Source organism: Festucalex cinctus, chromosome 14, assembly GCF_051991245.1.
Source record: "Festucalex cinctus isolate MCC-2025b chromosome 14, RoL_Fcin_1.0, whole genome shotgun sequence".
Taxonomy (NCBI): domain Eukaryota; kingdom Metazoa; phylum Chordata; class Actinopteri; order Syngnathiformes; family Syngnathidae; genus Festucalex; species Festucalex cinctus.
The window spans coordinates 15,668,880-15,680,826 of NC_135424.1; the positions used below are offsets into that span (position 1 = coordinate 15,668,880).

The window sequence follows — 11,947 nt, forward strand, 5'->3', positions numbered from 1 at the left end:
TAAAACAGAAGGTCTGATTTATTAAAGTGGTCTAACTATTTGGGGGGAGGGGAAATCACTTTTTTTTTTTCTTTTTTTTTTTAAGGAAGAACTTAATTATAAAGATTCGGGCACATACAAATTATCAAAATAAAGTGTCCTCTTTCAGGATTATGGTAAAGATAAGATCTGTTGTAAAGCCATGTTCCATTTGTTGTGAAACTCACAAGGCAGTGCAGTACAGTGTGGCGGTTCATCCACAGAAACATCTGCATTGTTTGAACACCATCTTGTGGTTACTTTAGTGGTACAGCACCATACATGACACGACAATATTTTCAAAGCTGCAGATCCCAATTATTGGTGGAGATACTGTGTAAGGTCACATGGTTGTTACTTCTACTTATATATATATATTAGGGATAGACCGATAATCGGCCGGGCCGATTATCGGCGCCGATATTTGGCATTTCTACAAATATCGGCATCGGCCATTTTTTGAATCTGAAGGCCGATAAAGCTCACTGAGCAGGGAATACTTGCGAACGTAGCGAATTTGGGGTTTTCATCAGGATTTGTAAGATGTTCGCAGTCAGTTTTTATTTGTCGAATACACATTTGGAACATATTCACACAATTTTTCACCGCGAAAATCTTTTTGAAACGTTTTTACGAACCCTAACAAAAACCCCAAATGAGCTACATTCGCATGCATTTGTTACTCAGTGAGAAATTATATATAGTTTGAAAGAATTCCCCCCCATTTTACTGCAAATGAATATCGGCTTGAAATATCGGTTATCGGCCGACTTGACTACAAATAATCTGTATCGGTATCGGCCTTGAAAAAACCATATCGGTCTATCACGATATGTTTTTTTAACAGTAACATGAAATCAAGAATTTCATCTCTGGAGCTTTCTCATGCTCAACTGGTAAATCAAACTTGGGAGTATGGAGGGAATGAAAGGACCTACAAGAAGATTGTCAGACAGATCAGGAACTTCCCTTCATACTGCATCACTGATGGCCAGGGTCAGCCTATATCATGGCTGCTTTTACATGAATACATGGCAATAGGCGTGTTGCATACTCTGCCTGAGCACAGACAAAAAGGTTATGCCACAGTCCTGGTCTACACCATGGCCCAGAGGCTCCTTGCTGAGGGCTACCCAGTGTTCTGCCATGTACTGGAAGACAACATAATCTCATATCGACTGTTTAAAAGCCTGGGCTTTATTGAGGATCCCTCTTACAGAGAGATAACGGTTGCATTCAACTCCTGATTTTGGCAACCAAACTACATATGATCAGATCAGATAGACAAAACTTGTATCACAGCTTAGTAAATCACTTGCCTTGTACATAACAGATCTGTGACTTTTATATGATTTATTTCTGGTCGACTGCTTTGTGAGGCGGACATGATTTACACAAACTCACCTGCTTGACAACTTGAGTTGAAATGGATGACAATCCATTTACATTACTTGATAGCTTAAGTTACATCAAGTTAAGTTACACTTGGAAAATACAATTTTAGTCTCAATGACTTGTTTCACCTGGTTAAATAAAGGAAATGAAATGTGTTGAGAACGGAGATGGGGTGATGATTTTGCCATACTTTGTCACTTCCAAATGTCATATTCTCCATGACAAAATAAATCACCTTTCACTGGATCTGAAATGAAAAAAATATATATATTATAATGGTTAGTAACAGACTAGTGTTAATCATCCTGCATCATTGACATGTCTATGAACTGCCAACCATTTCTGTGCCTTTTCACACCTCTTGAAAAATGTTGATGAAATGACCTCTTTCACCTCTGTTCTCGGAACTCTTCCAAGCGAATCAGCCACTTCTCCCAATACTCCGACATCAGCTCACGGTTCAGTTGGTGAGCATGGGCAGGTGAGCCATCCTTGTAAGCAACAACAATAAGCCCATTTTCCACCTAGAAAAACAAAAAACAAATATTGAGTGATGAACGTGTGATTAAACACAATCACTTATTACAATAGAGTACCTGGTATTTGTATCTGTCATCACTGTTCAAAGCTCCAGCATAGGCCGCCACCTGAATGGGGTTGTCATACGTGTTGCTCAGGAACGGTTTAGGTTTTTCCGAAGTCTTCCAGTCAATAACACACAGAACACCTCTGAATAATCAAATGAAAAACTGTTTTGTGCCACACAATGACATTCAAATTTCTCATGTTGCCCTACAAACCAAGGATCCTCTGTAAATGAAGAGAAAGTCACTTTTCTAGCAACTTACCTGTAGCGGGCCACACAGTCCACGATGCCCAAATAATTGAGTGTGTCATGCTGCACTCTGCTTTCTATTGCTCTTGGCGCACTGACATCTTCCAGAATGTAAGCAATGCTCTTCATGTATCCCATCACATCAGGTGGATGCGGTTCATGCTGTACGTCTTCCCTTGTTGCGCCGGACATAATAACTTTCTCCAGGGCTGAATGGAAAAGTTTCCCTTGCCTAAACAAAACTGTTGAACATCAAATTTAATTAAATGAAGCATATTAAATTAATGACGTGGCATGCTACAAAACCTACTTTTGGTGTATTCTCTGAATCCTTCCTCCCCCAGTTCTGCAACCATCCTCCTTTTCCATCTCTCCAGATAGAACAGCTGCTCTGGTGAAAGTGTTGCCTGAAGAATCCTGGTCACACTCGGTATGGACGACCGATCTTGCTCGCGGTTTACTACAATCCGGACTGGAGGACTTGATTCAGGCTCCTCTGTTTCCTCGCAATGTATGAAGGGATGCATGACTTTAGGACACCTCGTCTCTCGTCTTGACCTATTATGAGCTTTAACAACTGGCCCAAACATGTGCTCATCCTCAGCTTGAATGGTATCTGGCGTTTGAGAACTGACCCTTGAAGACATGACAGACTTCACAAGAGACGAGTAGCGCTCACTGTCCACTGAGTTGTACGGACTCACCCCCCTGCGGGAGCTGGACCGATGACATGCTATGAAAAAGCCGAAAGTGAGAGAAGTGTACTGAATCATCCGTACAGAAATACGTCCGGTGAATGGCAAACGTTTTAATATGAACATTTTTGTTGTTGTTCATACAACACTGTTATAAGGAAGAGTCTTAGTTGCTTACAACGTATGCATGCATTTAATACATACTTAATATTTGCGATTAAGTAGTAGGACTTGCGCGATGTTCCGTAGTGCTACAACTTCCGCGTATCCAATGCAACTTTGTTCTTCAAATGTGCAAGTTGTCAAGGTTTTTTTTGTTTTTTTTTTGCGTATTTCCGCCACCATCCGGTACTGGAGTTTGCGATGCCTTCGCTATCATAGCTGGGAATTGAAGTCCTGGATGTCACCACAACGGCGCAATTCACATAGTGGGAACTACATTACCCATAATGCACACCGAAACGTTAAACTACGTCCGTGCGTACTGCTGGAACTGATGGTGTCGTGTTACAACTTTGGCGTCCTCTTCCACTACTTTGCGGTAACAAATCAACAGTAACGTTAACGATAATGGCTGAAAAAATAGGTTAATTCGCATTTGCACATTCAGACATGACCGCGATTTAGTTGAAACTGGGGGGAATATCTCATCGATAAGACAATTCCTCTAGTGCGGAGAAACAAAAAATAATTGACAGCTCGTCAAACCGCTAGCTCCTCACTTAGACAGATATAGCGCTTCCTTTCCTCACTGCCTCCGACACTTTTGCTCTTCAGCCCACATCGGTCCAGTTATGACAGCCACTTTAGACGAAAGCGACAAGGAAAAGGTAAGACAAAAACCAGCATAGCATGTATATCTTCTCAGCGTAATCATTGGTGGTAAATAAGTTTAACCCTCAGCGTTTCTGTGGTTAACTTTTCAGCTCCCTTTAGTCAATAATTAGCAACATTAGCTAATTATTGACTTACAAAACGTGACTGACGTTCAAGTGCATATATTGTGTAGATCAAAATGAAGGCGTCTTTGTTTTTTTGTTTTTGTGTGTGTTTTCTTTTTTCTTTTTAACTGACGTACAGTATCAAAGGCTAGTCACCACCAACCTTAAGTGACATAACTTCCTTGTGTTTTCATACAAGCTGTAGGATGTCAACTCTTCATACCGTCTGCTTGCAATTGAATTACCTAATTAACGTGTTCGACAAGTGCTAAGATAACTATGTAGTGGCGTTTACAGAATCACTTTGAGGAATGCTGACACGTGCAATTTTGTTGGAAGGTGTGATTGGTTGCCAGTTTTAAATAAAGAAGACAACTTAACATCATAAAGTAAACTAGGACACATAAATACTAAGCTTTGTCATCACTTAATTCAAATGCCTACTCAAATGTTCAATCTGGCATATTACCTCTAAACAGGACACACTTTATTTTTATGTTAGTAGTACGTTTTATGATGCTTTTGTTTTCTGTATCATAACCATGGGTGAAAGGCGCCTCCATATTTTTTTTAAATTGTAGTAGTGATTTTACATTTTATTACAAGCCACAGAATAATAATTGTAATGCTCACTGGCACAAAGTCTGTGAATTCACTAGACGACTTTGAAGTGTTTTACATTGTAGTGGGTTCTTTCTCCTTAGATACGCTCTGTGTCTGTTGACCTAAATAATGATGCATCTCTGCTTATTGACATTCCTGATGCACTCTGTGAAAGAGACAAAGTCAAGTTTACGGTCCACACAAAGGTAAAACATTTCAGTAAACACTTTTTTTGTGATCGTGAAAGAATGTCCTTGAAACACTGACCATTAACTTCATTGTTTTCCCAGACCACACTTAATTCTTTCCAGAAGCCAGAAATCTCTGTGCCTCGGCAGCATGAAGATTTCATCTGGTTACATGACACTCTGGTGGAGACGGATGACTATGCTGGCCTCATAGTTAGTAAAATAGTCCTCTTTGCCTATATACTCATTTTAGGGTAAATTAATTCCTCTAATATACAACCTCCTCCTCTTGTTTATCGTTCCCAGATTCCCCCAGCACCTCCTAAGCCTGACTTTGAAAGCCCAAGAGAGAAAATGCACAAATTGGGAGAAGGTGAAGCCACTATGACCAAGGACGAGTACACTAAAATGAAGCAGGAGTTGGAAGCGTGAGTGTCAGGAGAATGAAACCCACATTAAACCAATGTTTGGTAAAACAAGTTAGCTTGTAACTTTGTGCATTTTTTTTCCCAGTGAGTACCTGGCTGTGTTCAAGAAAACAGTCCAAGTACATGAAGTATTCCTGCAGAGACTCTCTTCTCATCCCATTCTAAGCAAAGACAGAAACTTTCAAATTTTCCTCGAGTATGACCAGGATGTGAGTTCTGCAGAATGCTGACTTCCTTTCCTTAGTTGTCAGTTGGAAAGAGGGGAAGTAGTTTTTTTTTTTTTTTTAAATCTTGCTGGACAGTTGTGACTCATGGCTTCCATCCTGCTGTGATCAGCAGTTATAGAATCTATGAAGTCAGTTTCTTATCAGTGGTGGGTTTAAAGAATAACACATTTTATTTAAATTAGTATAATAGCTTGATTTATTTGTTTTATTTTGCACATCAGTCTAATTGACAATGATTCAATGCATTTACAATTTGCATTTTTTCACTAAAGCTCAGTGTAAGACGAAAGAATGCCAAGGAGATGTTTGGAGGATTCTTCAAGAACATGGTGAAGTCAGCTGATGAGGTTCTCATCTCAGGAATAAAGGTGTGGCTTTTGTGTGCTCCTGCTGAATCATTGAAAGCTTTGCAGGCAAATTTTCCCAACCAGATTCCGTCTCTCTCTTATTTCCCCACAGGAAGTCGACGACTTTTTTGAGCAGGAGAAGACGTTCCTTCTCGATTATTACAGCAAGATTAAAGATTCTACTTCCAAAGCAGAGAAGATGACCCGCACACACAAAAGTATTTGATATGATATTGAATGGGGTCTCTGTTGCACGCATGACATGACAGATCATTCGGGATGAACCGGTAGTACAAATTTCTTTATACAACGACAGTGAAAAGCACTGCCTTCCGCTTAAGAGCTATAGCAGATGTGTGGAGATGCTGCCATTACTGAATAACTGACCGTTCTAGAGCTCATGCAGTAGTATCGGCAAGTGTCTGTGCGATCCCTAAATGTTGTTTTTCTTTTAAAAAGATTTTATCTTTATTGTTTTTCGGTCGTTTCAGATATCGCCGATGATTACATTCAGATCTCAGCCACTCTGAATGCACTTTCTGCTGAAGATAGTACAGCGAATAGGAAGTGAGTGCTACATTTAATTGTATGAAGAATACATAAATGATTTCATGTTGGTGGCTGTAGTGACACTAAACGCATGTGATGCTCATGTTTATTATTTTACTTCCTTTCAGACACATGGACAAGCTCTCAGATCTCTTTGAGAAGCTCAGAGTGAGTATCTGTAAAGTGAAACTGATGTCCTGGGGAATATTTATTCAATTGTAAACATTATTTTAAAAATGGTGTTTGTAATGAATTTGTTCTTTGTACCACCATAGAAAGTGGAGGGAAGAGTAGCATCTGATCAGGAGCTCAAACTCACAGAGTTGCTGAGATATTACATGCGAGATATCCAGGCAGCAAAGGTGAGTGAATACCACCATAGCCAAAAATTGTGTTCAAGTAGATGTGTTGTCATTTTTGACTGACGACTTCAGTAAAAGTAAAAATGCAGCCCTCCAAATAATTACTTGAGTATAAGTATTCAATTAAAAAAAACTAATCTGGCAATTTGTAAGATTATTATTATTTTATATTCTAAATCAAAGCATCCATGTCAATAGACAAAGCAGAAATACACAAACCCAAATGTTGCCCGACAATATCTCTTCAGCCACAATAATATATTTAATTTTTGTGAAATAACAAAGGCAAATCCAGCCACAAGATAGTAACAATTAACTTTCTTTGTTGTAAATCGACAGGCAGAAGTTACATTGAAAAACAGGAACAAGTTTGAAGTGGAGTTCTTTAAATAGATCATACAAGTACGAGAATACAAATATGAGTAAAAGTGCTTCTTTTTAGCAAAAATGCTTGAGTAAAAGTAAAGACAATGACAACTATTTTGACAAGTACCATTTATCTACAAAGTTTCTTCAGTGTATATAACTTATAAAATGTAGCACACTACTACTCTTTTCTGCCTACATACATGTTTAATAAAATACAAGTATAAAAAAAATTACATGCCTACTAGCAAGATATTTTTGCTTCAATTATTTATTTTTAATGTTATGACAAGAATTATCAAGTAGAAATGAAGTGTGAAATAGTACATGTATTTGTTTATATATGTCGATTTGGGTTGGGCGTTCATCCTGGTCTTTCGCCTCTTACAGGACCTTCTCTACAGACGAGCTCGCGCATTAGTCGACTATGAAAACTCCAACAAGGCTTTGGATAAGGCTCGACTGAAAAGTAAGGACATTCCTCAGGCTGAGGAACACCAGCAGCAGTGTCTACAGAAATTTGACAAGCTCTCAGCATCTGGGAAGAAAGGTTTGTGCATCCTATTGGACTCGATTTAAACAGTTGCATTTGCGAAAGGCCTCTTTTTGTATTTATTGGGAAACAATATCATTTGGTTGGTGTGTACGCATTGAACGTCTAAGCTTAATAGGATACTCACTCAATATGATGCACAGCCAACAACAACATTATTGTTGTTGTTGTTGTTATTGTTGTTGTTGTTGTTGTTTCACCTCAGATGATATGACTGCATTTTTATCTTTGGAAAACCAGAATTGTTTCATAGAATTTTGTCTTTCGTTGTCTTTTGTGTAGGTGAATGTATATTTAGCTCTCTGTATGTTTAAATCTCAAACGGCACTTTGTGTTTCTCGCAGAGCTCACCAGTTTCAAGGGCAGGCGAGTTGTGGCATTTAGAAAGAATCTCATAGAGATGGCTGAACTGGAGATTAAACATGCCAAGGTGAGAAATACGAGTCGGTGATGGTTCAACTTCCTTTGGAACTTTTGTTGGTTTGTTTATTGACGTCAAATGTTCGTAAGCAATTTTAGCTCTTTGATGTGAATTTATGCTTGTATAAGACCATTTTTACTCATGTAGTCAATTCAGAAGTTCTACCCAAAACAACCCACAATGACATTGCAAGAATAGGGCTGGGTATTGATTCAGATTTCCAAAATCAATTCAATTCAATTTACGATTCTCACTGATTTTTGATTTAGTGAAGGATTTCATGCAGTACCAATTTTACTTTTATATGGAAGACATTCTCAGAAATACTAGTGCTGTAAATAGTAGAAACTTCTTGCTCTTACTTGGTCCATTAGTATGGAAAAGAAAAGATTATTTACATTTAAAATTGAATACAATGCAGTTACATTAATCGTGTGTTTTATAGAACATGACCTAAACTAACAATAGATAATTTAGATTGATTACAACAACATTACCACAGCACTATGTAAACAAAGTGACAAAAACACTGGCTCGTCTTGGGGTACTCTGAATAACAAAAGGCCACATTTGCAGGTAGCCATATTTAAAAAAATAAAAAATAAATTCTTACAACTTTGCTTTTATGACAAAATACAGGTTAACCACAAAAGGACACCAGCAATTTCGCATCTGCCCTGTTTACAAAGAAAAGAACACTGTACCTGCCTTGAAACAAACAGTAGAGGGCTGCATTACTAAATTTAGAACAAAATAATCAGACAGAAATCTCAAGACTATCAAGGGATCAGTTTCCGTAAAATTTGTCACAAACACATAGCTAATAAAAAATAGCTTAGAACTGGAGCGGTCAAAATTAATTCATACCTAACCAATTAGCAAATTATACGTCATCTATTTTGATAATCAATTGTTTTTTTTGTTTTTTTTGTTTGTTTGTTTTTTACTTAAAATTGTCTAAATCCTCTGACTTAAGTATCTCAGCAGTTAATATTCTGATTTATGTAGAGCTTCATGAAAGCAGACTAATTATCTTTAAACCAAAATAAGACACTTTCTCACATTTGCTTTCACTTTGGAAAACAATGCTCAACATTTGCCCCATTTTCTGACATGTTACATACCAAACCAGTGACTGAATCCCAAAGTGTATATAAAGGGTAATCCCTTCTTCTTCTGTTAAAGTGTGGTTTGCAATTGCAGCGTCAACATATGTCCATTTCAGATTTTCAAATATACATTTGCTGATTGGAGAATATTAAAAAGATTAATCATTCAAATAGTGTGTAGACGTCAGAGTGCTCTAAGTACCGCCGCTCCTTGATGGCCACATAAACCAGATGAGCCCGCAGCAGCTGTCAAACCTGATTTCAAGACAAGAATTAGTTTCTAGAGGATTCAGCATCTTTTCTCATTGAATAATTTAGTGTCTATTGGCTCTTTCGTTCAGCATCGGGAACACGTTCCCACCCTATGGAAAGGACTAACAGCCATTTTCCTATCTCCCACAGAACAACGTGACACTATTGCAGGGGTGCATTGAGCTGCTCAAGAACAACTGACAGCCTTGCGAGTATTCTTCATCAAGCGATCGCTCACGGCCAATGAAATCCTGATGTCCCTTGCGTCTCACACAGACAAGAATTCAAGCTACCACTCACCTAACTGGTGCCTCTTGACCGACAGCTTTGTTAGCACAGCATTCTTCACGTTTACTCAGTCCACAGCTCATACGCCCCAAGATATATGGAAGGCTAACCCATAATTATTGACTCCATCGTTAAGGTCTGTCTTTTGTTTTCTCTTTCTTGTAACGTCTCATTTTCACACTATGCACACAATAGAAACCCCAACGTTTTCGTACTTTTCAGCACATTGCTTAATTTGGTGAGTTGAGCTTGAGTCATGCATGAGATTCTGCTTTACAATACTTAAAAAAAAAAAAAAAAAAAAAATCCAATTATACTCTCATTCTTGTTTCTTTTGTGCTAGTATCTGGTTTAGTGCATCGCAGTAGACCTACAGGAAAATGATGTGAGCAAACTTGATTTCTGGACTCTCGGTTTACTTTATAGTTTTGTTTGCATGAGGCACTCGTACTACCTCTACTACAAGGTATTATTCTAACACCTGTTCTATACAAATAACTGACTGCCCTTCATTCCATCCCTTTCAATCTAATTGATGTTTACCTTATTCTGCCCTAAATTGTCCGTTGCCTAAATGTATTATGGTCGGCTGCCAGGCATCTAAATAATTCAGAAAATAATGCACTAAGATGGGGGGAAAAAAAGTTTCACAATCGTCAGCAAGCACAGTGGTGCATTATAGTTTTCTAAAAGAATGTATTTCTGGATCCAACAGTGTGAATTCCTTTTTACTTTTCTTATGCAACATTAGCATTTTATAAATTTGTAACAATACTGAATAAATCCTACTTTCCCAAGATTGGTCCAATGTCAAATTCTGTAAACAGATCAAACAACATTGAAATGTACTGCAATGCATTACCAGTCATACCTTAATTGAGCTCTGCTTTTATGTATGTATCAAAATAGAGTATTGCACTTAATTATGCACCTGCCAGCTCCAACATGACTATGCACCCTTAACTAGGGAAAATTAGCCTTTTAATTGAGGGGAGTTAGCATTTATAGAATCCAATATACTGCAGTCATAGTGACCTGAAGGTTTCTAGAGTTTCTGATTGGCTGAAAGAGCAGATGTTGTACCAATGGAATTTTGACAACTCATCAGTGCAAACAGACAAGTTTGGCAACTGTGATTAGAGCAAACAAATAGCTTGGGAGTATGGTCCAAAGACAAGGATTTGACTTGTTTTCTCTTCTATCCGGATAATAATGTTGATGTATTTATAAATTTAAAACAGACCATGCCATGGGAAAAGTCGCTTTTTAATTGCTTCTAAAAACAGTTTTGGTCCTCTGGAGTGGCTGCTCAGCCATCAAGTGTGAAATCAGATGTTTTGAATTTTGCCTACTTGTGACATCACTAGGTGTCTAATTACATAAGAAGCCTACTATTCACATTAAAGCTAATAGAGGCTCACAAGCGCTGCAGTTTGCACACATGCGGCTGAAAGACACACTCGCATGCTGACACACCCCGCAGTAGAGGGAGGCTCATTGGCTAAACCACTCCAAGCAGGAGTTCAGCAAGCCTCCGATGAGTGGGTCTTCACGTCAAGTTTCCAGACTTACTTGTCCTATTTCAACAACCTTTTAAAATGGCTAGAAAGTATTTGTGATAATAGGTTGTGCATAAATTTATAGCAAAATTGCAGTGAAATTAATTGCAAAAATCACGTTTTATTATGTAGAAAAACATTTTTAAAAAGGTTGAAACGTCTCTTCTGAGTATTCACCTGCTAAACACCTGCTTCTTATCCCATAGCCCACAAGATAAATGCTTACAAGGGCTAGAATGCAGTGAGGTCATGAATGGACACAAAATGGCTGACACAACAGGACCGCCTTATCTTCCAACTCTTCCAGGTGGACTTAAGTTAAAATTTGAGTATAGACGCAGATATTTTACAAAACCATGAGGTGCACAATATACAATAATTGTCTCGGAAGTACATGGTTTGTCTTGCCTAAAATAATACATTGTCTAAAATCAATACTTGACCTTTCCCAAGGTCAGTGTGCCCTGCCCGGCCTGCCGTTTGCTCTCAAACACTCATCACAAAACCGCCTACTTTCTAAATATTTACTCATTGCATAATATTTGTATTTCTAGATTATGACTTTACATTTAATAGCAGGTTGATTGAAGACCAACCTACATGAGAAACCTGACAGTGAAAGCAACAGACAAAAGACAAAACTCAAGTATTTGAATGATTTACATTGAACAAAAAATGTCAACAATTGTGTTTATGCTCCTTTTTTTTTTTTTTTTTTTTTTTTTTTTTTACAAACTGAACTGAAAGATCTAATATTCAGTGTACAAAAAGCCCAATTTCTCAAATAGTTTTCACAAATCTGTCTTTATCT

General features: G+C 38.0%; 2 protein-coding genes across 5 annotated transcripts; one reads left to right on the forward strand and one right to left on the reverse strand.

Moving 5' to 3' along the window:
- Nucleotides 1–1,194: 1,194 nt before the first annotated feature.
- On the reverse strand, nt 1,195–4,012 carry mgme1 (mitochondrial genome maintenance exonuclease 1). 4 transcript variants are annotated; one of them, XM_077495017.1, is made up of 6 exons: nt 3,148–4,005; nt 2,559–2,981; nt 2,262–2,490; nt 2,010–2,142; nt 1,807–1,937; nt 1,195–1,660 (listed from the first exon to the last, which is right to left on the reverse strand). In XM_077495017.1, the coding sequence occupies exons 2-6, from the start codon at nt 2,893–2,895 to the stop codon at nt 1,645–1,647; spliced, it is 846 nt and encodes a 281-aa protein (XP_077351143.1). In that variant the 5' UTR covers nt 2,896–2,981; nt 3,148–4,005; the 3' UTR covers nt 1,195–1,644. The 4 variants fall into 4 exon arrangements, with proteins under 4 accessions (XP_077351143.1, XP_077351140.1, XP_077351142.1 ...); XM_077495014.1 differs by having other exon boundaries at nt 2,559–4,012; XM_077495016.1 differs by having other exon boundaries at nt 1,798–1,937; nt 2,559–4,012.
- Nucleotides 3,404–10,376, forward strand: snx5 (sorting nexin 5). Its single transcript, XM_077495012.1, has 13 exons — nt 3,404–3,773; nt 4,589–4,693; nt 4,778–4,888; nt 4,982–5,103; nt 5,189–5,312; nt 5,603–5,698; nt 5,790–5,895; nt 6,169–6,244; nt 6,355–6,394; nt 6,502–6,588; nt 7,345–7,504; nt 7,852–7,937; nt 9,440–10,376. The coding sequence occupies exons 1-13, from the start codon at nt 3,738–3,740 to the stop codon at nt 9,488–9,490; spliced, it is 1,200 nt and encodes a 399-aa protein (XP_077351138.1). The 5' UTR covers nt 3,404–3,737; the 3' UTR covers nt 9,491–10,376.
- Nucleotides 10,377–11,947: the final 1,571 nt, after the last annotated feature.